Source organism: Xiphophorus couchianus, chromosome 2 (genome assembly GCF_001444195.1).
Source record: "Xiphophorus couchianus chromosome 2, X_couchianus-1.0, whole genome shotgun sequence".
Taxonomy (NCBI): domain Eukaryota; kingdom Metazoa; phylum Chordata; class Actinopteri; order Cyprinodontiformes; family Poeciliidae; genus Xiphophorus; species Xiphophorus couchianus.
This window is the reverse complement of record NC_040229.1, coordinates 15757479-15784403: the sequence shown is the minus strand read 5'-3', so window position 1 is coordinate 15784403 and position 26925 is coordinate 15757479. Positions and strand designations below refer to the sequence as shown.

Here is a 26925-nt window from a genome sequence, read left to right as displayed (position 1 = left end):
ACCCTCTTCACAACACACACCAATGCAGATTCACAGATGAGCTCAAGACATGACCTAACTTGTAGGGAACTAATTGGAAATTTCTATTAAATCATATGGAGCATTACTTAAGTCCAGAGTATCTTGCGTGTCCATGTCCACTCTTTTGTGTCCATGTTCCCTCAGCTGTTTTTCTGTCATACATCAGGGAGGAAATTGTAGAAAAACAAAAAGTGTTGTTTTTCTACCAACAAGAACAAGTGAAAGTGTTTTTCACTTTTTATTTTCACTTTTTCAATTACAGATAGTCTCAGATTTAGCAAAGAACTTTTTTTTGCCTGGGTCTATATGTGGTGACTACACCACTGCTATAAACACCATTCAGAAGTAGGTCAAACAAGCTGGGGTGGTGTTTACGCTCACCACAATTACACGCAAATATTTACAAGAGCTCCTTTGCTTAACTGTATGCTTATCAGCATTGATGACCTACAAGATTGCTCTAAGATGTTTTTCACACATTTCTTGGGTATTTTATATTGATCTTAATTAGTTTTACTGGAAAAAAATTAACACAGAAATTGGTTCACCTTTGGGCTTGCTTGTGCTTACAAAATGATCTCTCTGTCACCATAGTAACAAGATAACAACAATATCCTATTTGAAGTCGTAAAACGGGAGCGTCCAATGAAAAGAAAAATAAGGGCACTTGCACATACACTGTACCATTAAAGCAAACAGTTGCTCACATTTGCTCACATTTGCTGGGAAAACATGGAACAATGACAAAAATATTTGTGTTAGACAGTTGTACAAAGATATTTGTACTGCTAGAGAGCAAGAAGAAAGCAATCGGAACTCATGCTTGTTACATCACTCTTTAGAAATATTTTTGCCAATTTGGGGAACCAATCAAGCACTAGGAGCAGAAGTCCCAGCCAGAATATTGTTTACAGTAAATAGGGGATAATGTGCTCAAATACTGTCCCTCAAACAAGCATTTTTTTTTTTCACTTACTCAAATCAGTCTTTTGGTGTGTCACAGCCAAGCTGCTGTGGTTCAGAGGAAACACAGTGAAACTTCCCTGAATCTTCAATGAAACCTTTATGAAACCTCTTCTGGAAACAAGAAGAAACTGACAAAACGCAACGTCTCTGCTGATCAACTTGTTCCACTTCATTTCATTTCAAACTTGTTCCACTTCACTCCACTTCAAAGGAGCTTGTTGGCATTGCAGTGTGGAAGTGGTTTGTGACACCTGTAACAATAGTTTAATCTGTATCACATTCTGATATAGCTTAAAAAAAACTTTTTTTTTACCTATAAAGGACTGATGAGAATAATATAACATGAAGTACTCTATAAATGTTTCAATAACCGACAACCTGCCCCACATTCTGTCACAGTACAACAGACCTTAATATACAGTATATTGTGAAAGAATAGCAGATAGTGGAAGGAAGGCACCATTTATTTCAAATATCACTGCATACATTGGTTCAACAAGTAAGTCTGAGTTCAAGCTTTTTAATTACAAAAATAAGTTTCCATAGTTTCTCATCTGCTGTGAAGCTGCTTGTTTATTGTCCAAAACTGAAAGCAGCAATCAAACTTTCCAAAACAATAAAACCTGTGATCTTCTCCAAGTACATTCCCCAAAACACCAGTATGTTTACGATACCTGTACTTTCTCACACAAATTGCAATAAGCAAACACCCTCACACATAACACAGCTTTATTAGAAATACAGGGGAACAGCATTAAGAAACTAGTGTAAGATGTTGACAGTTTGTTGTAAGTTTGTAATTTTCTAGTAATCATTTTGATTCTAGAGCTCAACTATCTGTATGCACACACATCCCTAAATTTTTGCACATCTGTTTCCTGCTTGAGAGTAGTTCTTAGCACGTTGGTCACTGTAGGGAGTATCCTCTTTGACGATGATGACCCTTTCCATGACTCATGCTATTGTTTTAGCACAACTCTCTTAGTCAGCCCTCTCCTGAGTTATGAGAAGTTACATAGGAATGCTTTACGTCTGTCTTGCCCACTTTTCTTGCTCAGTGTAAAGTTCCCTTGGGTTGTTTCATGCTTCTTTTCATTCCAGTAAACTTGCCATTATAGTTGAGCAGAATGTTCCTCAGTTCCTCCCTCAGAGATTGAAACAAAAACAAATGCCGTCTAGGGGCATTTTCTTGTCAATTTGCCCCTAAAATAAGCAAAGCAATCTGAGGTGACAGCTCATGATAAAAACTAGGGGTTTCAGTGAGCAGATTTAACAGAAGGGTGGCGGATAAGCAGATCCACAGACCCCTGAGTGGTAAGAAGATTATTCTTTATCACACAGAATGCTCAGGATATTCACTTAATGGCAACAACAAGCAGTAGACTGATCTGCTGTAATCAAAGAGAAGTGTAAACAAATAACTCAAATGTAGAAAAAATCTCAAACCAGATTACAGAAAACAATACTGGGTTGCAGTCAAGTATTGAAATAAATTGTACTTTTTCTTTTAGTTTCAGAAGCTATCAAAGCAATCAAGAGAACTTTAGGAAGGCATTATAGAATGATGCATAACCTAAACAAAAAATCAAAAAATGCCTTATTTTTTCTAATATGATCTGATTAATCTTAAATCACTGCAAATCGACTTCCTTTGCGATCTTGCTTTTTTTGCTGTTTTAAAAGTACTTTTGGATTTGGACTCTCAAAATCTAGAATTTCCCTTTACTGATTTGTTGTAGATTTTGAAAGTTTACCAAGCATGATTTCTTGCTATGAAGTTAAATAGTCACCAGAGGTAGCCTGACTGCCATTAGGTACCGAGATGAGATCCTCAGACCCCTTGTGAGACCATATGCTGGTGCGGTTGGCCCTGGGTTCCTCCTAATGCAGGACAATGCTAGACCTCATGTGGCTGGAGTGTGTCAGCAGTTCCTGCAAGATGAAGGCATTGAAGCAATGGACTGGCCAGCCCGTTTCCCAGACCTGAATCCGATTGAGCACATCTGGGACATCATGTCTCGCTCCATCCACCAACGTCACGGTGCACCACAGACTGTCCAGGAGTTGGCGGATGCTTTAGTCCAGGTCTGGGAGGAGATCCCTCAGGAGACCATCCGTTACCTCATCAGGAGCATGCCCAAGCGTTGTAGGGAGGTCATACAGGCACGTGGAGGCCACACACAATACTGAGCCTCATTTTGACTTGTTTTAAGGACATTACATTAAAGTTGGATCAGCATGTAGTGTTATTTCACTTTAATTTTGTGTGTGGCTCCAAATCCAGGCCTCCATTGGTTAATACATTTGATTTCCATTGATGATTTTTGTGTGATTTTGTTGTCAGCACATTCAACTTTGTACAGAACAAAGTATTCAATGAGAATATTTCTTTCATTCAGATCTAGGATGTGTTATTTGAGTGTTCCCTTTATTTTTTTGAGCAGTGTATATATATATATATATATATATATATATATATATATTGTATATATATACTGTATATATATACTGTATATATATAATATTATTATATATATTATTAAATGCAAGGAGATTGCTTAGATATGCTTTGGTTTGATAAGAGGTCTCTAATATATTTTACAAATCATCTGGTCTAAATGAGAATTAGAACCATATTTGATGGTAATAGGGTGTGATGCACTTTTTTTCCCCTCAGAAAAATAATATGCAGCTGATTTAAAACATTTATGAGATTTGAACATTTTTGGAACTATATTTCAATCATTCACACAGACGTACAGACTGGGACAAAATAGCAGCCCAGAGTTATGAAATGAGGTAATGAATTCACAAATCAAAACAAAACCTCCGTCACTAATTACCTTTATAATATCACACTTTATACATTAACTTTTAGGTGGAAATTTAGCTTCACAGAAAATTCGCTATGGCTTACTGCAAACAGTTATAGCTGCACGCTGGAGCTGCACGCGCTACATCTCCGCCCCGCCCTGAGCTCGTGGGGTCCCCCCTCTGATCTAAGCCCGCGAGCAGATGAAAGAAAAGAAGCCGTTAAAGGAGGCGGGGTCAGCTGATTGCGTCACAGAACCCCTCCCTCTCACTTTAAATTTACAATTTCTATGGGTTCTGCCTGAGAGTCCGTGTGTGCGGTGCGCGCTCGAGCTAATGAACAGTTTTCGCTAAAGGAGACACACCTCGAGCCGAAGAAGTGTTCCGGAGACGCACTAATGGTGCTCGAACCACTTTGTCATTTTAAATAATAAACGAGCAGAGTTGGGAAAGTCGCGTCGGGTTCTACTTTGAGGTAGGTGTGTATATATGTGTGTGTGTCTGTGGTGATTTTTTTTCCTCTATCGTGAGGGGTTGTTTTACAAGCGCACTAACAAAAGCAGCACGTTTCAGCTGTCTGTCCCACCCCGTCGCTATACAGAGTAAGACACCGGAGGTTTTGGGAGGGGGAGATTAAAAACCAAAAAGTGACGAGTTTGGATGGAGTAGAGGGAGAATGAGATGGCAAAACACAAACTCTTGCTTCATTGTCTGCTATTGTTGCGGCACAGGACTGTAGACACGGGACAGCAGAGCACAAACACTTTGGGCTGTTATTGTTCAGCTCATACAGACAGTAAGATATTTCTCCAAACCGGATGGCAGTTTAATCTTTAGGGGGGAAATGAATGGAGGAAAATTGGCTTGTTTACTATCTCTGTTAGGCAGATACATAGAGATTACATTAATAAACATAACATGTGGAATCATAGTTTAACTCAGTTCCATATATTAAGGAATCGTTTAGTTGGAGGTAAGTCATAAAGCTATATCCAGAAGAAAATGCATGCATATTTTTCACAAAAGGTTTATTTTTTATTCATCTTAGTCAAGTGGAGTGTGTGTTTCACAAAGCAATGAGTACTGCTCTCTGTCACAGAGTTGACAAGCATGTGCTGTCATCAGGCAGCCTGACCAACTGTCAGGTGCTGTTTCTGCATTGTCTGGAAGTTGTGAAATTTCTGTATGCTTTCTGTCAAACTTTAACACTGAGCAAACAAGGGCTGGAGGGGGGAACCCAACTTGTGCCAGAGTCTGTGTATTTTCTGGGTGGAGACTTTAGGGCATTACATTCTTGCAAACACTGGTAAACTTACTTTCAGGTGAAGTAGGTTTAAATCTGGATTACAAGGGGAGAAGTGGCAAAAGAAGAGGGTATGAGTAAGTTTTGAGCAGCGTGGTTGCACTTCGTCTGTGTGTTTAAAAAGAGGGGGGAAATTCTCGCACATGTGTTAGTCATTTGGAGAGGAGTTTGCTGAACGATTTACATCTGTTTTCTGATCTTTGAACCCCCTCCTTCCTTCTCCTTTCTCTTGTTTCTCTCGGCGAGCGTATCTTGCTTGTCCTGCGCTTCCAGTAAAGGCAGATGCTGTCACCGTGTGATAGGTGGGCGTTTTTCAGCCAAACTGCTTGTCTACTCTGTTATTATTATTGCACTCCAAGGAATTTAAATATGTGAATGAAACTGAATAGTTTCCTAGCTGAAAATGGAAAGCATTAATTTGTGGCTCTGGTGAATGTGTTTGCACAGAATTAGGGTTTAGGTTAGGGAATGTGACCTCGAGAAAAAAGTAGAAGTTCTAAGGTGGGGAATAGGTGTGTGTGCGTGTGTGTGCGCGCACGCGCGCATAAGAGGCGTATAACCAGCAGCCACACGTGTTGATGCTGTCCACCATAGCCCAGCTGATCTGTATGAGGGCATAACATTTCCATTGCTCAGCAGAAGGCCCTGATCCTTACAACCTGCAATGCAAACCCCAACTGTAATGTGTGAATGCTTAGGGTGAAGCTATGAACTTAGATTTTTGGTGACATTTTACGTGCTGGCAGTGAAAACTACCTTATTTTTGTTTATTTTCTCTTATTAGTGAGCGTGTAAATGTGGTTTTGACGTTACCCCACTTCTTCTGCCTGTTGGTTTGATTTGATACAGAAATACTTTGTGTGCAGACATTTGTTCCTCTTTCATCTGTTAAAACTGAGAACCAAAAGCCTGTTTTTCATTGATACCAAACTTGTATGGTTGATGCCAAACCTTTACATAGTTTTTGCATAAAAATACAAATTTAAACTTGTCTGCTGATTAGCTGCTAGATTTTGCAGAGACGGTGTGACAACACTATGTCATTAATTATCAAACTGTTGAATTTTTCTACAACAGATTGCTCGTCATTGCTCATTTTTCCCCAAACCAGTAAAGCAGGTTTAGTTTAGTTCGAAAATAGAAGTCTTTTCCTTCAATAATGTCAAGTTACAGATTTTGCGTAGAACATTAAGGCACCTTTTGATTTGTTATGACATAATTTTAGTATGTCTTTCTAGTTTCCTTCAGCTGTACTAGATCTGTGACCAGGCCTCACGTTTGTGGTAGAGATGCACAAATCAAGTTTGTTCTCCCCGTTACTGATTTCCAGTTTTGATTGACAGCTGGCCTACCAATTCCCTTTTTCTTCTTCTCATGACCATAACACATAAATTAGGAAAAATAATTGCTTCCACTTTCTTTGATTGAGGTAGTTGTTTTGAATCAAACAAATGAAAGAATTACAGGATCATCAACACCTGTGCATCATTTGATATTTGAGAAACCTGACCCATTCCAATCGCTGGCTGATTTACTGGTGCATCTCTACTTTGTATGTCAGTTGACTGAGACATGAGGCAACACAAATACAAGTGATGCAATGAAACCTCCAGCAGGCCAAAGAATCTGTTTACTTTAGTGCAGTTTTGTTGCTATGGTGCAAGATGATCACAATCCAGGAATTGATTGATGGCCAGCTGATCACAGGCTTCTCTGTGTGTTTGTTTGAATGCCTAAGCAGGGAGTGGGGTCAAACAATTCATGTAAAAGCCAGGCATGCAGTGACTTGTTCAGTTGATTAACTTATTGAGTAGATACTCAGCATGCATACAAAGTACTGAAGCCAAGGCATGGATGTGCGCACCTAAAGACAGTGATCTTTCCAAGAGAACTGCATTGATTTTCCTGCTCTTATGTCAGAGCTTCAATCACAATAAAGCTCCATTACTGCATTTGCTGGTTTTGCATCATGCCCACGCGTGGACTCTAAATGCTTCCCTCTTTGAGGCTTGTTAGGCTGAAGGGAGGTTGGGGGTGAATGCAGCTTGTATTGGAGTAAGTACTGTGAGAAAGAATCAAAATTTATGACTTCATGTACAAGCAGGAACATGCAACTAGATAAGAAAGTGCTCTCTTTCTTATTCAGAAGGCAGGAGTCTGACGTTTTCAGTTTTTATGTTATATTAACAGCAAGCGAAATCTGAATGCGGATTTAAAAAAACTACATCATTACTTTCTCTTTTAAATACTATTATAATTGTTCATGTCCTTTTATGGTGTACTTTGTAAGGCACAAAATCTGAGTGAACAAAGAATCTTGATGTTTGGTTTCTTTGTTACTTCACAGTCTGTGTGCACGTGCACACTTCTTGCACCCCTATATGTTTGTTTGTGTGTGCCTTTCAGGTTTGTCTGGTTGCTCAAGGTAACACTTGTTATTGGGGTTTTCTCTGCTGGCATGTAAACAAAGGAGAACCTTCCTACCACTCCCCGGTGTACCCTACAGCCAATGAGATTTGAGGTCCCAGCTGGGTTCAGCCAGTAGGCAGCCGGGATGGGCGGGACTCTGCTCCATGAGGAGAAAAACAGCAGTTAAGCACAAAGCTTTGAATCTGGAACTGGAAGACACAGCCATAACAAAGACTCTTTCCTTACAATTAAACAACCCTTCACACTCCTAAGCAACACACAACATGGCAAGAGAAATATACTACCCATCAGAAGTATTCACACCCCTTGAGCTTTTCAACCGGAATTATTTGTATTTATCTATAATATATCAATCTTTAGGACAGGCAGCTGAAATAGCTGCATGAGGAGGTTCAAAAAAATATTAGGCAATATTGGCTAAAAAACGTATCACAATATAAACATTTCTTATCAGTTGATAATTGATTAGTTTTGAACATCCAAAATACTGCCAAACTAGTTACGTGACCTTTTGTCTTTTATACACAATTTCCTCTTGAGCTGTTGTACTCGTTTTCTCCTTTCTCTCCACCCTGTTCCTTTTTATTTTTAAGCAGTTGTGGGGCATGGTAGCAAAACATAAAATTGCTCTGACGACTGAGGAGTACTGTATGTATTCTGTGAATCCCACAGACTCTGCGTGCAATGTCGGCGGATGGTTGACATTTCATAGTCGAGCGTCCTTATTACACAGATTTTTCATGGCAAATTCCTTCATTTCCCGCAACATGAATGGATGGCAAGTTTGAAGTTTGGGCGCCTAGCCCTGTTTCTTCTCCACTGGGGTAGACACTGCACACCTCCAACTATATTTCCCAGAATTCTATGAAACTCTCGATCAGAGTACCTTGATCACGTCTATCACAATAGATATCATTATTGTTTTGTCACCCAGCCCTTCCTTTGGAGGACTTAAGACAAATGTAAAAAAGACATGTAAAGCCTAATATTTTCCTTCTGATACATAGTTATGTGCTACTTTGTATTAGTCCTTTACTTGCAATTTAAATGACATACATGGAAGTTTGTGGTTGTAACATGACAAAATGTGAAAAAGTTCAAGTGGCATAACTACTTTTTCATTACAGTGCATTAATATTGCAGTTAGAAGCCTAATATGAAATATTTAAGCAAATGTTTACATCAAAGTCCACCTGTTTTTGTAGTGTTGTCCCTGTTTGTCTGGATTCAATGCAGTTGTCATGCTCATCTGTCTTCTGATGAATCCACCTGTTCTCCATAAATCTAAATATATATACATATAGGAGCATGTGTCAGGGCCAGCTGTGAAACGGTACAGAACAGCTTTTTGTATTTAACTCACAGTTGTAACCTCAGTCATCCTCCCCTCTTCCAAACTGTGACCCTTCACCAGTTATTCAGGACAAGTGTTTAAGCTAGTAGTTTGACTCCCACAACCAGGTCTATGCGGGTGCTCTTGTTTCTGTTCATGCTTGCTGTTGTGTGCCCACAGCAATAATCAGTATGCCGGATCATCACATTCCTTCTGTGTGACTCAAAGTCATGTCTGTGCCTTTTGAATCCATCCCATTCTGTCCATAATCTGCCTGACTGCGGGGCTTGTACATTCTTCACACAAGCTATTGCGTGAAATGACTTAAGTCAGCAATGAACTGAACTGAAATGCCAAATAGTTTTATTTTTAACTTTAAAAAAAATTGTGATTAAATTATGTTTGCCTGTGAAACATTGGAACAATAGAAGGTAAAGCTGTGGCATGTGATCATATCTGATAGACCTGCATGATTGGTCATCTAAAAACTACATGTGGTTGCAGTCAGGCTAAACAGATGAATGAAATTCTTCTGGAGTGGTAGAACCAGAGCTAAAATAACACAACACGTTACATAGAGTAAGACCAGTTACCCCAACACCAGGTGTTGCCAATTCCTAAACATCTGCATTTCCATTAACGGGTATGAAATGCTTGCATTATCAGTAGAAATTATAACCACTGACTTTCAAGAATTCCCCTGAAAAATCACGTTTTTAAGGTCCTACCCTTGTGCTACAATACCTAAATACTCAACATGCTCCACGGCTATGAAAAAGTTTAATAAAGGAGGTTTAGGGGTATGCTTTCGATCAAAAAGGGTGAATAGGTTGGGGTTAAAACAAAAGTTAATACAGTTAAGAACTAGTAACTAACTTACAGTTGAAACCAGGAAAAGCTCAGTTAAACATAAGAATTAGTCATATTTCCAAATGTGAAAGGTTGTTTAATTGGGGAACAAAATTTTATTTGCATGCAATGTTTTAAAAAGAGAAAAAGTAATGTTATAAATAAATGTTCCTTTTTCTTGGGTCTGTTATCAGAAATTTACAGATTGTGCTGTAGAACAGTAGAGTTTTTATCACTTACTATTTCACTTTCAAAGCTTTGTGACCTGATTTAACAATGCTCTTGACCTCTGCATAAAGACAACTTCTTACTCTCTACTTAGATCAACTCTATGCTGTTTCAAGAAATCTTATACTTAGTGTCTGTTTATAAAGGTCAAAACACTCAATGATGCCTTTTTGGCATATTTGAACTTATATCATCTGCACAAAAGAAGTTTTGGTCAAAAAAAGCAACAAAAGAAAAGTGTCTTTTGCAGATAAGTTCACAATAAAAAAAAGTCAAAGCACTCTGTTTTGTTGACTAACGTGGGTTTAAAAAAGGCAGGCGGGCAAAATTTGCTTTTTTGAATATAATAGGGCAGTAAAACAGTGCTGCGGTTGACCTTTAAAAAAAAAGAAGTCGTTAGGTTGAACAAAAGCGGGAACAAAAGAGTCACATTGAAGTCTCTGCAGGTATTGTTTAATTCTTCCTAATTTTCAATGGCCTTTTATGTTTATGAAACTTATGTAAAGTTTACCTTTGAGTTTGGAAGTATGACACGTCTCAAATTCTAGTTCTATGATTTTGTTCTATGACCAGCAACAAAATTATCTGCATCAAGTCTAGACATTGCACTGATGAGATAATGAAAATTGTTATTCTCACAATAGAAATTGGTAATGTTTTTTTTCCCCTAAATGGGCTTTCTGATATTTGAAATAGGTAATTTCTTCAGCTATACAGTTAAGAGCTGAAGCATTATACAATCTTATTGTAATGAGCAGGGATGCAGAAAGGTGCTTCCTTGCTTCAACCCAAGTGATTTCAATTGACAGGTATTTGCTGAACTGCAATCAACTAAATCCAATGTGCAGGGAAACATCTGAAACATGCTGGGCAGTGCGCCTTGAGGACCAAGGTTGGGAAACACTGATTTAAAGAACATCTGTTGATGTTGGTTCTCAAGTCATAAACAATCCCACTAAATAGCACATTATTAAGGCAAACCATCTACTAAGTCAGCATTTAAAAGCTTTGTTGTCAATTCCAAACAGCACATCTTGTAAGGAATGATGCACTGGCATGAAGATTTAAGTCCAGATCCAGTAGAAAAACTAAAATTGCATGTGAAGTCTGACAAAACAGTTTGCTGTCTAAAGTTAGTCTAAGAGTCGCAGAACTTTGCATGCTTTGACTGAATGCTCTTCAGCAGCAGGCCATAACGTGGCTGGGTTCCATAGCTCGCTATAAAGCTGCCCCATTGCTCCTTAAATACTTTATGTATCTCCAGACATAAACATACTCCACAGCTGGAAACTGAACTGTCACATGACTCAATGAATTATTGTGGGTGTTGCAGCGCATTTGCTTGTCGGTGCTCAGTGAACCCTGAAATATCGGACTGTAAATTTCCCACACCCCATTCATCTCCCCGGTGACATTGTTGCATTGTGGGAGAAGAGATGGCTGTTCTGTAGAGGTCAGTACATGACGAAGCCCACAGAATTCCCCTGCCCTTCTTCTCTATTGCTACATACCCCTAACTCTAAGGAAGGAAATGCAAAACAGATTTCATCCCCCAAACTCCCAAGCATGCTTTTGAAGAGACATATTTCTCTCACTTCCCCCCCACCCCTTAATTTTTAATACTCTATAGCCAAATCCAAATCTATGACTTTTAATACATTAGACAAAGATAACGCTAAATTTTGAAGAACCAATCCTAAACTTAAAGTAATCTCTACTAGAGTAGTGCTCACATATTATAAACAGCCAGCCACATTTCTTCTGGGACATGTTTTCACAGGGTAGTTTTGTGAATGAGCATGTATGAGCACAGGATTCTTGGAAATGATCTCATTGTTATGGCTCAGCCTTCAAATCTCAGTCACTCGTTGAGTTTTTACAGGACTCTAACTTGCATACACTTTTGCTCTCCTTCCTTGTGTCCCTCCTGAACTGTCAATTTAAAAAGTCATCTATCTGTGCCTCCTCTTATTTATGGCTCATTGGCCGCTTCATTAACGGACAGGCTGGGAGATGCATAGCCGGATCCGTCCAGTTTGTAGCACACAGCAAGAGGGAGGACAGTTTGTATGTGACACCTCAGGGAGAGAAAGAATAAGGGGTGGGGGTTGCTTTAGGGGGGGTTTGATGACGCATTTTCCCAGAGGGGGTGGACTTCCCATCTGTGAGTGGGTAGGCGGATAGATTAGGGGAAGACGGAGAAGGGATAAGAAGCAAGGGACTGAGAAAGTATAGGTAATAGAAGACATGTGAAACATGTTCTAAACTGATTCGTTTACCACTCAGTGTACTGAAAGTGTTTCTTTCTCATAAAACCTCTATAAACAAATGCATTGGTTGTTAAAATCTTCACGGTTGACTACGTGGGTGTGGTCTCCCATGTGTTCATGACCAATGACAGCTGACTACCCAACCCCACCCTTTGCTGATCTGTTTGTCCCCGTTTCCTTGAAGACAACTGTGGGCTCAGATGGTGAAGAGGGGCACAAACTACTCTCATAATCCTGATCCTCTCTGTTCTGGAAATCTGTAGAAGGAAGAAAAGAGAGGCCATTTAAGACTGAGAAAGACAGGCTTAAAGACAGTCCTTTTTCCCAGTCTGCCTACCCTGGCAGAGATCTCAACATAATTCCCTCATATAATTTATTTTCTCTTGCTTCTTCTTCCTATTGATCGACTTTCTTTCCTTGTGTCTCCATAGTTTTTATATGGCCAGTCTAGATTCTCATCTCCATCCTTTTTTTTTTTAGCCTTCCTTCCGATCACGGATGATCTGTGAGAGCAAAGAGTGCCTTTTTGTATTCATCATTCATCAGTTTCAGAATGGACATATAAATGCAAAAGACTTAAATGAAAATTATGTCACTCATTTCTGCCACCCTATAAAACTTTCTGTTTAGCAGGTTGAATTGGATCTCAGTGCAACTCTAAATGCATTACGGATACAGACTTCAGCAGCCATGATTTGCTCACTATGTGCATTATGCCAATGTAACAGTTTACTTTCCAAAGTGATTTAAAGTTTTACAACTAAACATGGCATCAATGATTGTTGCACAATATAATAAACTGCAAATGAAACTTACAGAAATGTGATGTTTGGAAAGTTCTATTTCAAATGCTATGCATTAAAATTGTGCTTTCCTGTTAGATTTTGCAATTTGCGTGATCTTTTGCATCAATTGATGTCATCGTTGCACAATGTAATAACACAATGATAACGCTATGTTTGTTTAATGTCATGCAGCACTCTTGGAGCTCAAGATGGATCCTATAGCTTCTGCTTTTGGTGAAAATAATGATGTCTGTTTTCTTTTTTTTAGATCTGACTTACTGATCCCCGTTTTGACTGATTCATTTCCCCCCTGAGGTCTACAGCACTTAAAAGTGAAAGATGTGCTGTAGGTACTTTGATATAGTTTTGAATTCAATTAAAAAATTAAGAAATGGCTAGTTGTTGGTTGATGTCAACAAGCTGAAAATGGTGTGAGTTCCCACTTTTTGCTATTTTTAGTTTAAGTAAAAGGGACATTGTACATAGAGGAATATTCTCTATGTACAGGAATCTCACTTGTTCATCTGGATTATGAACAAGTGAGATTCCTGTTCAGTTAAAAATCTAGACAGAAAATGGTGAGATACTTTGCTGAATTAGTTTTGTTTTCATTCTTTTAAGTCATACATGATTTTACAGAGAGATAATCAGTTGTGATTAAAAAAGCAGAATGTCCAAAAAAAAAAAAAAAAAAAAAATATATATATATATATATATGTATATATATATAACATTTTTGTATTGCTGAAACACAATCAGAAGTCTCAATACCAATGCACAAAAGTGTGGGAAGGTGCCAAATTGGTAGATTTTAAACGAATACGGTAGATGCTTAGTTGCTTTGCTTCCCTAAGCATAATGTTACTATCCTTTCAGTAGTCTAAAATCACTTTTTATCACCCAATTTACTCAACTATATAATGTTCTCACCTCCCAGAGGAAATGTTAGTAAGTCTTGTTAAAAAAAAAAAAGGTTTTGGTAGCAGCATGAAACGTAATAAGGACTTTTTTGGCCTTCTCCAAGAAGCTGAAGACTCCCAAGATATTTTATTAGCTAAAAGATTATATCAGCTCAGAGCCTTTTGCATTATGCACTGAAGTTTAATCTGTGGGGTAGATTAGGCAAATTAAGTCTTCCACAGTGTCTGCTATGGCCCTCACTGAAGTGTTGGAGCTGCACTGATCAGACAGCAGTCTACAAAGGAGTCAATTAAAGAAGTGTGCTTAAACTGCATGGAAGTAAAAAGACAGTTTGTATTACATGTTTTATAAGTACTTTAAAATAATCTCAAAAGTAATGTATTGCACATAACTATTTTATTTTCTCACATTGGTTTAAAATGGTGGACTAGGTCCTCCCATCTGATTGAATCAAACGTCAGTCACTGAGTTAGGATGCGGTGTGCAAATGGCAACGTTTCACTTTACCCACTTTAAAGTGGGTAAACACATTTTATGAGCTGCTACTCAGAATAAAAATAAACTGAAATGATCAGAGCTGTAACAATCACATAAAACGTTTGTGTAATCTGTAGCTGTTCTAGAGTCATTTCTGGTGGTGCTTTTCCTATATACCCATTTATTTATTTTTATTACTGGGAAACTTGATATAGTTTCTAGTGGTTAATCTTTTTTGTTGATTAACCACTACAATTAAAACACTTTAAGCTAATAAGATAGCCATTTTAAAAACTGTTTTTTAAGGACATTTATTTCAACTTAACATTTATAAAGTCATACATTGCAGCTGATTCATTTATCACTCATTCTTCTTTAGAGCTGTGAAATCGAATGAAAATATTAATAGTACTGTATTTCTACCGCTACTTTTAGAAGCACAGAAATTAGCATGTATGATAAATGTAGGCTGCTGTTGGCTCTTGCAATTGAGCTAACCACAAATGATGCAATCAGTTGGCACAGCACAGGCACTCTGCCCCTCTAAGATCGCTCCCTTCTATTAGCTCTAATGCAGACTGCAACCATTGGGCATATTTTCACACAACCACAAATGCAAAACCGACTGTTGATTTACTTCCTTTTCTATCAAACAACCTTGCTTTGTATTTCAATTTTATTCAGAAAGAACAGAAGAATTATGTTATTTAACTAACACCCTGGATGAACGTTTTGTAACTGTTTTTTCCCCCTTCTACTTCTGTTTGCGGTATTCAAAATAGGATATTTTCTATCATTAAACTCTTAAAGTTTTAAACAAGATCCCAGTCGAGTCATTTGGAGGACTGAAGGGAGGGTTTGAAATTAAACGTCCTTTTCTGTACTCGGTGCTGACCCACTTGTTCTTCTTAGTTTCTTTTGGTTTAACCTACAAACCATCTCGTCTTATCTCTGAATGCTCGAGCATAGTAAGTTATCTGAATTATCTTCTTTGTGGATATCTTGGAGATTGTCCCTTTGAAAGGCTCATTATATTTTTGCCTGTCTCTCTCGTTAGGGTGTGTCTCCAAAACTAATAAACAATCTATTTTAATGGAATCCTGGAAACTGAAGTAATCCTTCACCCACAACGTCTGCAGTTTTATGTACATCATAAATTGCTTTATTTAATGCATGGATTGAGTTTCAGAGAAGTGGAATGAAATTATATTTTCCAAATACAAACTTTTCTTGGACATTTTGCTGTTCAAAACGTCACAAAGCATAAAAGCTGTATGCCTTAAGAAGCCATCAAAAATTGTCTGCATGGACTTTTCTGTTTCTAGCGGCTAAGGGGCACCAAAAGGGACATAAAATAAAACATCTTAAACATCTAATTATAAGTCTGGCTTTAAGAATCGCTCCAATTTGAGGGTGCAGGTTCCTTTTGAACTCCCTATGTTACTTCCTCTCTCTCCCTGGGGCACAGAGGAAGTAGCAGCAGATGTGTTATGCTATAACAGACACCGTGACAACACTACTGGTCTTTAAGTTCCTTCTGCATTAACACAATCCACCCAGGATGTACTTCACAGCTTAATGAACTGCTACACATCCTCACCATCTTAGTTTTTCCTGTGACCACAATGTCTCATAATACAAAGAGGCAGTCATGTTTTTTTTATTAATTACAAGAGTTGAGATGTCTGGTTTTTGGCAACTGATGTAACATGTTCTAAACATAGTAATAAAAGTTTAGAGTCATGCTTTTATGATTTAAAGCTGTGGTTCCCAAAGTTTTATTACAAGTGTTGCATTGGTAAAGAGCATGTTATTTTTCCAAGGTGTGCCATCCTGACAAACATTTTTAAAACCTTCTCATTTTTTATTTTAGATGCATTCTCTAGTCCTGTCTTCAGATGTAAACTTAACACAGCACAAGTAGTTGCTCTCATTTGTTCTTGCTTTTCCACTATCTGTCTGTCTCCATACATGCTGGGAACCATAGAAATTTTCTACACTTTATTTTATTTATTTATTGAAGCTAACATTGGTCTGCTTGAACATCTGGTTTCTTTTGGCTTTTTGTTTTACATTAAACAAAGCCATTAGCTAAAGCCTGAGGTCCATCTGAGGAGTGATGAAGCTCAGGTTCCACCACTGCTACTTTCATCATAGTTTATAAAAACTTTATGGAATGAATTTGCTGAAAATGCATCAGAAGATTTCTGACTGAGGCATTTAAGACATTTCATAGAAACTACAAAATCATCGTTACCAACTGAAACAATATGTTGTTTTACTCACAGCATAAATTCTGTTTAGAACAATGATATTATAATTTACTTTGCTTTGTTCATGTTGGACTTTTTTGTTATGTAACCAACATGATTTAGTTGCTGTGATGCAGTGACAGTGACCTCTAGTGGTTTCTTTGTATCAATACACTGATCTTCTAAATCTAGGCCATGTTTTGAATTTGTGGATACACTCCCCCCTCATGCTTGTTATCAGCACGTGTAGTGAAACGCGTTTTTGGTTGAAACTGGCTGTGATTGGCCCGCTCACTGTTTGTTTTCAGTCTGTCCTCATCGGTCACAGACTGTGACCTAACAGAAGCTGCATGACGAGGCAACATCTTGAAATCACAAGCACTGGCAACAAAAATGCTGTTGGTTTTCAATGATTCCTCAGCCAGCCTGGGAACAGACTGGCTGACTTTGTCTGCTAATGAAAGATGGTTACATCTGATTTATACAGCCACTGTTTATGTTCTTTTAAAAGGAGGCTTTTTAATCACACCATGTCCAGTATTGTGCTCACCAACAGTTCTTTGTTGTATAAATCAATGACTGAGTACAGAAATAGTTTCCTTATTGATGAAGGATTGCTCCCAATTGATTGGTAGAGATGTCTATTGAAAGTGAAGGGGACAGAACAAACTAGGGCGGGAACAGAGACAGAGTGTGTGTTGGTGTGTGTATGCGAAAGAGAGGCAGAGAGAGAGAGAGCTAGCTATAAAACAGACTTTGGACTCCAACCAGCTCAGTCAGAGACAGCTGTGCAGAACGAAGCTCTGCTTCTACGCGAGGCTCATAACATTCTGACAAACGCAACGTGTTTAATTCCTTCTCCTGGAAAACAGATTTTTAATCAGAATAAGCCAGGATGGCGACCATGTTCAGATATCCTGTCTTTCCTCATCTGCAGGGTGAGTTACTATAGAAATCAGTTCTGTACAGTTTGTACATTTTGTTTTTATAGTATTTATTAGTGGATTTCTTAAATCTTTTGTAATGCTTTAATACATTTTAAAGGAGGAAACGGAAACTGACTTTTATGCTGTTCCATATTTAAGATGTGCAAACAGTAGCTTCAATAAAAAGTTATATATTGTGAGGTTAAGCATACTCTGATAAGGATAGCAATCCAACTTGCAGTAAAACTTAACCATTCTTGATTATATTACGTTTGATGAATAAATGAATGAGAAACATTTTCCCAAACACCAACTGTGTCGGTAATTGTTAAATTGCATAACTTCCACCTGAAAGTGTACAAAAAACTTTTATTTTAAATGTTTTTATAGAATAAAACTGTTAATTATGGATCTTGGCCAAATCTTTATATTTTAATATTTATGTATATGTGGGAATTAAATGGCAATTATTTTGTGTAGTTTATTTTGGCTAAAGGTCCATAAGCAACATCTGGAGTTTAAAACCTGCATCAAAATTTATTTGTATCTAATTATGTGCTGTCTGGGTAAATCTGTTGTGTTGCAGATGTTTCTTTTACCACATGACAGGAGAATGAAATGTTCAACCTCACCCAGTCTGGAACAATTATGTAATGTCAGCACCAAGTCCCCTGAAGTCAATTCAGAAACTTATGTCAGAGTTTTCAAAACAGGTTTCCATTAGGATTTGAAAAGATTGATTGGTTTATTTTTATTGATTTTTTTTTAGGGGTTTCTCTCTGATATTTATACACAATATTATGATGTGATTGCAGGACTCTGGTTTGCTAGAGAGCATGATTATTGAATACTCATTTCATTTATATAGGTCTGTGTTTATTGTATTAAATAAACCAAAAATGAAAGCTCAACTTTAAAATGTCTATAATCTCTATAGATTTTTAAGTAAACTAAAACAAAATCTCCATATTTTAAAATAAAAATATAACCTATATTAATATTATCATTATGTCTTATTATCAGTTTATATTATAATCACACTAAAACTTAAATGTCAAAAAATTGCTAATATGAGGGGTTTTTTTTTTTTGTATCTAAATCCTTTTTCCAGCTAGACTTGTCACAACTTGTCATTTTCTCATTATCCTCTGTCTCTGCAGATCCGTGTGATCCTGGAAGGAGTGTCATGGCAGAACCGGACTACCTGGAGGGAGACTGTGATGAGCTCATCCAACCCAAAAAGCTGATTAATCCAGTCAAGAGCTCCCGAAACCACCAGGACCTACACAGAGAGCTTATTATGAACCAGAAGAGGTAGGGCGATAAATAAAAAAGCTTCCAGTCCCTTCTTTTTCTCTAATGCCCTCATTCCTGTCTGTTTGCTTGTGGGTAGGAACAGCTTTTATCAGTTTGTGACTGCAATAAAATATATCAAATGTGAATCCCACGTATTTTAAAGATAGTGATTTATTCATTTATGGCTCAGTAAAACTTTCTAGTTGGTCATTACCTTGGTAATGCCATAACAATCATAAAACGGGGAAAAAAACATTAGACTGCATCCAGATCCTCGATAATTTAGTTTCATCTTTACTAATGGAGGATGACTGAATCCAGTTAACATCCCTGCTGGTGTTCTAATCATCTGCACACAGAGCTGATGCTTTTGCTGTGACACTTTGGCTGAGCTCACTGATTCAACCTCCAGCAGCATCGTTAATTGGCTTAATATGCAAAACTTTCACCAGATGTATTGCATTAAAAAAACGTATTGTCAAAAATAGTTATGTAAAAGTCCCACGCAAATGTAAAAGCACCTGATTGCTTGTTGTTTTAAGGCGATAAGAGCGCCCATATGTGTGAATGTAAATGCACATGTTCCAGCACCTGTGATCATCCTTTCAGCACTGAATGTTTTTTTTTTTCTCTCACTGTGCAGCAGTGGCCACTTTGTGCCTGAGCTATAAATAGCAGTGTAAATACTCATGATGCTGACAGCTGCTCCATCACAGCATCCCTGCTCTGTCTTTGAACAGGTCAAATACTGGGATCCAATTTGTAACAATGAAATTACAATAAGATTTAGTGGGAAAAAAAATTGTAATGCTATGTTGACTTTCTAAATGGTGCAGAGTATTGTTTCTATGGATCTAGACAGGCTGAAGTGGGATTTTTGGGGGAGACGAAATGGTTTGATTGGGCTTTTAGCACATTCTGATATAAAGAAATGTTGCCTTCACAGTGGATTAGTCATAGTGATAATGGTGTGGAGGAGAGGCAGGGAGGGGTGCGTGGATGGATGGATGCATGGATGGATAAAAAAGAAAAGAAAAAACATGTTATGTAATCAAGATTACAAAACAGTCTCCAGCTGAGTGCCTTTTCCTGCCTCTGCTACCTTGGTGACAGTGACCCTACCCCACAGAAACCCTTAAAGAGTAATGTGTGAGAATGTCAGAAATGGAGTCCCTTTTTGTTAGAAGATGTGCACTTGGATGAGGCTGTGGGTGGGAAAGGGGGGTTGAACGGCTACTGATTATGTAAAAGCAGAGTGATGTAAGTATCGTTACAGTCTGTCTGTCTGTACTGGAAACCTTAAAGCTGCCCAGTCACGTCTCTTATCGTCTGCTTCGCCTCAGCATTGCTAAGTGCTTTCATAAGACATGAAAAAACAGGCAGATTAACTGCAGCAATGACTCTACAGAAAGTGACGTCTTTTTGTAAATTAACTCCCGCTGCATCTTGGAACATTTTGAGCCCAGTTATGTAATCCGTAGGATCAAATCATGCATTTAATTAGGATGCTGCTGGTGCTGTACTGTGGGCAGGTAGAAAGACTTTCAGTCAGGACTCGGTTCAGAAGGCAAACGGTCATGAGAGAAATCTGATCATCTGAATCAGAAGGTTTTTAAATTAAAGTGACAGCTGGACTATTATGAAGCACAGTCTGTCACAGTAATAAGTGACAGGCTGAGCTTTGTGTGTTGTTTTTCTCTTTTCCAGTCAGTCTCTCTCCTTATTCTTCTGTTTAACAATCTCAGCTCTCCTCCCCCATGTTTTCTTTAACTTGGAGAAGTTTGGTAGATTACATAACTTTGTTCCTCTTGGCAAAATGATCTCACATTTTTTTAAGATGACTTTCTTAGTCATGTACCAATCCCTCTAGTTTCCCTTTAGCGTATTTGAGAGAATAGTAGGATAGTTTACAATATGCAAGCAACTACAGTGCTTTGCAGAACTATTCATACCCCTTAAACCTTTGAGTATTTTGTTGCTTTTCAACCTGAAGACTTTCATGTATTGTCAGGATTTATTGTGACCAACACAAAGTAATGCTTAGTTGTAAAGTTGAAGAAAAAGAATGCACATTAAAAAATAATTCTTCATAGAAATAAAATGTTAAATTATAGTGTGTGTAAATGTCCATATCCGCCACTTTCTGCATTTGTAGAGCTAGTAAAAACATACCCCAAAATACTACAAAAGCTTGATTCAAGGGAGTAAATATTAACCTCGAATTTTTCTGATTTTCATTTGTCAGAGATTCTGGGAAACAATATATTGTTTTTATTCATTCATGTCAATCAATTATGTGCTAATTTTTTAATGCATATAATCCCACTTAGACGCATTGAAGTTAGTGTTAATGGAATAAAACGTGAAAGAATTGAATGGGTGTGAATACCTTTGTTTCTCAGGCACAATCTCCAAAAATCAGAATTTTTTTGAAACATAATCGTCATGTAATCCAGATGATGTAACACAGATATAGTTTACTAACTAGAACGAGGTCATGATGTTCATCTGTTCTGAATAAATCTCCTGGAAAATCGCCCCCTAAATGCGGTCCCGAAATTCCATGAGCTTGTAGTACCACAGATTTGTTTAAGCTTGTTTCGTGAAACATGTTGTCTCATACTGATTTGTTGCTCTCTCTATCTGTTGTAAAGGGGCCTTGCTCCTCAGAACAAGCCAGAGCTCCAGAAAGTTCTAGAGAAGAGGAAGAGAGAACAAGTTATCAAGGCCCAAAAGGAGGAGCAGGAGGCTCACAAGAAGAGAAGCGACCTGGAAATAGAGCTCATGAAAAGACAACAGAAACTAGAGCAGGTAAATCTTCTAACATATACCTCATTTCTTTACCTCTCTAAGTTCATTATTAATGGTACACTGATTTATTTGGTTTCTTTATTTCCGTTGTCCAGCTTGAACTGGAGCAGCAGAAAAGTCAGGAGGAGCAGGAAAACACCCCTGAGTTTGTGAAGATGAAGGGCAACCTGCGCCGCACCAAGCAGGAAGCCGGCGGTGAAGAGCAAGCCACCTAAAATCCAGCCGGGGTGTCTGGGTCTGGCTGACTGAGAAGCCAAGGAGTGTGTGTTGTGTCTGTGGCAACACGATGGTAACCTGACCAAGATGAGCCTCTTGGCGTTCCCTTACCCAGCTGTTCCTTCCTGCAGCAAGGAGAGATACTTTAGAGACTAAAGACCCCCAACCCCTTCTTTCTCCCTGCAATGGACCGCCAGCACTCGCTCCTGTCCAGCAGTACGCAGCATCCCCACTCACAGGAGGCACCTAACACAGACATGTTACACGCTTTTCAACACGGGCCAGCAAGCTTCCAATGAGCTCTAGTGGAGGAAAGGAACCAAACCCAATCTGTCTTTGCTCTTTTTCTCCTCTGCGAGCTCTCGTTTCTATTTCCTGTTATCAGTGTTGTCATTATTGTTTTTGTTGCTCATATTCACAATCATAGAAAAATCAAAAAGTGGACACTGGATGGACTCTTAAAGCTGTGTAAAATAAAAGCCAAACAAATGTGCTTTTTGTTATTTATGTTGGTAGCTTTTAGCCCAGGTGTAGGGGAGGACACTTTTAGTCATTCTGTGTTTTATTTTGTTTTACAGCATGGCATATAAAGCCAGAACAGGACAAAGGGAGTGTGAGGTTGTGTGAAAATATGCTTTATTGTTTTGTTTTTTTTAATGTACATGATATTTCCTCAGCTAATGCAATTTTAAGCAATAGTAGAACTCCTAGGCATGAGAGGGATTTTTTTCTTTATATATTCTATTGTTTTGTATGAAAAAATGTGTTCCTTAATAAATAATTTACATTTTATTTGGCTAACATGCATGTTTGTGTTATGTGGGGGTAAAACCATGTGAGGTAGGTATTGGGAGAACCTGCTAATCCAACACAGGAGGGCCGCAAAGACAAAGACTCTTAGTTGACAGTCTCGTCTATTCACTTTGAAATAGGACACCAATCCCTTATAATCCTGCAAGGAATAAGTGGGTATAGAAAATGGTTAATTCTAAAATAAGTATCCCTAACAAGTCAACAGCCTGATGAACACTGCTGGTTTTCCATTTGATTTCACACACAACTGTTAATTATAGTGGAAATGGAGATTTCTTTTAAAAAATGTATCACAACTGTAGGATTTGAATCAATTATGTTCATAGTAAAATAGCATATACATACATACATATATATATATATATATATATATATATATTTAAAGAATATAATTTCTGTTCACTAACATGGAACTTAAAATCTGAAGAATTGCATTAAGCTTGGATTTGGGAGTTGGGATGGAAAAAAAATACGTTTCATAAATTGAGTTTTCTATGAAATTGGAATTAAATCTAAGATTTTGATACAAAGTATCAAATAAAACAAGAGTAATCAACTAAATTTTAGTAATTAACCTAGATTTTAATGAATTTAAAAAAAGGCCTTTCAAATCCAGTTTGCAGTAATGAGAAGTGTAAAATAAGTTATGAAATCGTGAATATATTTTCATCATAGGTGGTCGCAAAAGTTCAAAGTAAAATTTACACATGTAAAATATGTCAGCATATAATACTGTATCAACAAAAACACAATTATCCACTTTAGGCATTTTAGATTCCATAAAAAAATCTTAGCACTGCTTTAAAACAATGTTTACTTGTACCTCATCCATGGCCAGTTGATGGCAGCAAAGCGCCTTTGACATCTCTTAAGACACCGCAGAGTAAGTAGAGTCCCTCGCTCATCAGATAGCGGCAGAGATGGCCGCCTGTGGTTTGTTCCGCTCATTTTCTTCCAACTTTTCCACAGTTTGGCCTTTACTTGCCCGCTCACCGCTGCTCTCTCCTCTGAGACTGGCACCTACAGCTTATAATGGGAGAACACTAGCTTCTTCAAGCCGATTATCAGCAGGTATCTGTCCCTGGATTTGTTTAGACTAGCACGTTAGCCCACAGTCTACATAGCAGCACCAACAGGAGGGGGAAAGGACATGGTAGAATGTCAGCTCTGCTACATGTATGGTTATCACATGCACCAAAGATTACAGAGTCTGTTGTTTTGTCTTACAGCACTTAAATTCACAGACAAACACGAATGGATTCGAGTAGAAGACAACGGAACAGGTACAGTCGGCATCAGCAACTTTGCACAAGTAAGTTTCCAATGTCCCACATGCCCTGAAGTAAATGATTTCAGAGTGATCTTTGACCGTGTTGTCGGTCACTTGCAGGAGGCGTTGGGAGATGTAGTCTACTGTGGACTACCAGAGGTGGGAACACAGCTTGCCCAGCAGGGTATGAAGTTTTCTACATGGTTTTGTGAACCCAGTTGCAAACACTGGATAGTTTTAGCTGTATTTTTATTTTTTTTATTTTTTTTAAAACATCACATGTTTCTGCTTCATAGGAAACACCAGCTAAATGCCAGAAAAAAATTAATTTTCTCTTACAGGAAGACTTTTCTGGTAAATGGTTAAAATGACTGGTTGCTACCAGCCATGTTTATAATACTGGTTCTTGAAAGAGTCATTTTAGTTTAGATATGTCAATTATCTAAACTTGACATACTGCTTTTGAACTATATCAATGAGCTTACGTGGCACAGTTTAATGGATAAATCATGAATATATGTATAACTTAAATCAACTCAGAAACGTCTTTTAAATAGAACCATTTATCTTTTTAAATCATTTACAGTTCAAATAATTCAGAATAGAAAACAAAGTTAAAACTGTATTTAAAATTATTGATTTGTATTTATATTCATGTTTCGTTTATTTAAACAGCTTTGTTTAAATTTATTAGAGTAAGACCATTTTGTTTGTGCTATGCATTAGCATATGGTACACAAAATGGGCTACTGGGCAGGGATTTCCCTACAGCTAAGATATGAAAATAATAACTAAAAAGATTAACCATTTATGTACATATTTTCTCAGATGAGTTTGGAGCTCTGGAAAGTGTCAAGGCAGCAAGTGAACTTTATTCACCCTTGACTGGAGAAGTTGTAGAGGTAAACACACTACTGGCAGACAACCCTGGTTTGGTCAACAAATCCTGCTATAAAGATGGTGAGTATGCTCACAACCTAACACTGCACGTCTGTCTAGCTGACGCCTTAAGCTCTGTAAAAGGGAGATTATTGTGTTTAATGAAAAAGTATGTTGAGTTGCACTGTTTCTTTTTAATATGTGTAATTTCTAAATTGTTTCTCAGCTCTTGATGTAAAACATACCAATCCATAACACTGGAGCATTTAGTTAAAGTATATCTCAACTGAACAAATGAATGTGCTTTCTGAAACACAAGCCTGACAGTTTAGTTTTAGGTAATACTGCTGTGTGTTCAGGTAAAGAAAAAAAAACACATATCTCTCTCTCTCTCTCTCTCTCTATATATATATATATGTATATCATGTGGCCTCGATAAAAACAATATTTAGTAAAACATATATATATATATATATATGTATGTAGATATCTATATAGATATGTGTAGATATATATATCAAGAAAGCAAATGTTGCTTTTACTAAATATTGTTTTTCTTGAGGTCATATTATTCTTTTGTTGGACAATAGATGGCAGCATTGTACAAGTATATCATTTTACTAACAATAATAAAAACTTTCCTTTTTTACTCCTAAAAAAGGCTACATGAAGCCAGTTTGAAAAAAAAAAACAATGCAGTGTATTTTGCTCTGAATTATAATTTTAAAAATGTGATGCCAACTAAAACAAATCTCTTGGGTTTCTTAATTTCTTGAAATATATTTTAAGAGCTTTACTGTTTTGCATATGGAAGAAATATTTTTAACTCATGTCTCAAAAAGCAAATCCGTGCAACTTGTTGATGGTTAAATCACATCTTACACTGATTTCCTTTAGGTTGGCTGATGAAGATGACGATTGCAAAACCCGCTGAGCTCGACTCTCTAATGGACGAGGCAGCATATGAGAGATACATCCACTCCATCGAGGACTAACCTTAGGTTGTTTAACGGTTATTATGCTCCTGCGTTATTTCCATCATTACTGGCAGGGAGGAGCATTTGATGTGCCTCTCGGTTCCATCACAACGCTTAGCATCCAGCAGCAAAGGTGTACAGCTCTGTACTGGTGATCTGCCTGGGCTGTAGAAATGTGAACTTTAGAAAGTCTTTACCTACTGAAAACGACTGACTTTAGGGGACTTCTCAGTCTGCACTGACTAAAAATCCTGACTTCTCACAGCTGCACAATTTTTAAGCCGACGAAAAGAAATCAAGTCATTTAAAAAAGCTTCCAAGCATTTCAGTCAAACCTGAAATTCAGCCTTTGTATACGTAGACTTAAAAAGCACTTTGGTCTTTATGGTATTAATTTGGTTTGTGAACACTGTGGATATGGGACCTGTGTAATAGAAAAATAAACATTTCCTTACATGTTCAGTTTTTGTGGATTTTATTTCCGAACTTTCAGACGGTATATTTAAAACAAAATCGGTTTACAGTTTGTACATCTTTGGTTGTTGTTGTGGCTGCACCAAGTCATACAACAAAACATCCAGCTACCAGCATCATATAAGACGCATAAAAAATAGTTAATCCAAAATGCAACAAGATAGGAAAATAACCACCTCAAACTAGACCAAAGGCATCCAGCAGCTTTGGCTTTAATAATTGATTTGACAACAGAATAAACTGTTCAGGCTTTAATGCCACATTAGGAAGAGATGCATCTGTTGGTTAACAGGGACTATAGTAGCAGTTTATATTATGTGATTTTATATAATAGCTTAGGGAATCTTTGATTTAAAAAAATGCAGCTTTACCACCAATGGAGGAAACAAGTTCTCAATATTCTATCATATTTTTATGTGAAGAATCCACACAAAGTAACAGGTATTTGTAGAATGAAAGAGAAATTACTCACGTTTAATTTTTTTGGGTGCTTCCAGACAAAATTCATTGTGCCTTCAGTAGTCGTGTAAATGCTAAATAGAGTCCATCTGTGTTCAATCTTGGTATGAATATAGTTGTTCTGAGAAGATCTCAGAGGTTTGTTAGAGAAATAACGG

The 26925-nt window shown here is 37.6% G+C and overlaps 2 protein-coding genes across 4 annotated transcripts; both read left to right on the top strand.

The window, feature by feature from the left end:
* The first annotated feature begins 4089 nt into the window (after nt 1-4089).
* On the top strand, nt 4090-22685 carry fam107b (family with sequence similarity 107 member B). 3 transcript variants are annotated; one of them, XM_028042075.1, is made up of 4 exons: nt 4090-4273; nt 18733-18886; nt 21523-21679; nt 21775-22559. In XM_028042075.1, the coding sequence occupies exons 2-4, from the start codon at nt 18759-18761 to the stop codon at nt 21892-21894; spliced, it is 405 nt and encodes a 134-aa protein (XP_027897876.1). In that variant the 5' UTR covers nt 4090-4273; nt 18733-18758; the 3' UTR covers nt 21895-22559. The 3 variants fall into 3 exon arrangements, with proteins under 3 accessions (XP_027897876.1, XP_027897868.1, XP_027897859.1); XM_028042067.1 differs by lacking the exon at nt 4090-4273 and adding an exon at nt 5156-5178 and having other exon boundaries at nt 21775-22685; XM_028042058.1 differs by lacking the exon at nt 4090-4273 and adding an exon at nt 17404-17584.
* A 905-nt stretch (nt 22686-23590) lies between these two features.
* On the top strand, nt 23591-26296 carry LOC114161618 (glycine cleavage system H protein, mitochondrial-like). Its single transcript, XM_028045014.1, has 5 exons — nt 23591-23779; nt 23938-24020; nt 24099-24162; nt 24807-24938; nt 25755-26296. The coding sequence occupies exons 1-5, from the start codon at nt 23629-23631 to the stop codon at nt 25850-25852; spliced, it is 528 nt and encodes a 175-aa protein (XP_027900815.1). The 5' UTR covers nt 23591-23628; the 3' UTR covers nt 25853-26296.
* Nucleotides 26297-26925: the final 629 nt, after the last annotated feature.

Coding starts and splice junctions, on each gene's coding strand:
- LOC114161618 (XM_028045014.1), top strand. CDS start 23,629: ATGGCCGCCTGTGGTTTGTTCCGCTCATTTTCTTCCAACTTTTCCACA. Junction 23,780..23,937: donor TTCAAGCCGATTATCAGCAG/GTATCTGTCCCT, acceptor TTTGTCTTACAG/CACTTAAATTCACAGACAAA. Junction 24,939..25,754: donor CAAATCCTGCTATAAAGATG/GTGAGTATGCTC, acceptor GATTTCCTTTAG/GTTGGCTGATGAAGATGACG.
- fam107b (XM_028042058.1), top strand. CDS start 17,542: ATGGCGACCATGTTCAGATATCCTGTCTTTCCTCATCTGCAGG. Junction 17,585..18,732: donor TGTCTTTCCTCATCTGCAGG/GTGAGTTACTAT, acceptor CTGTCTCTGCAG/ATCCGTGTGATCCTGGAAGG. Junction 21,680..21,774: donor GACAACAGAAACTAGAGCAG/GTAAATCTTCTA, acceptor TCCGTTGTCCAG/CTTGAACTGGAGCAGCAGAA.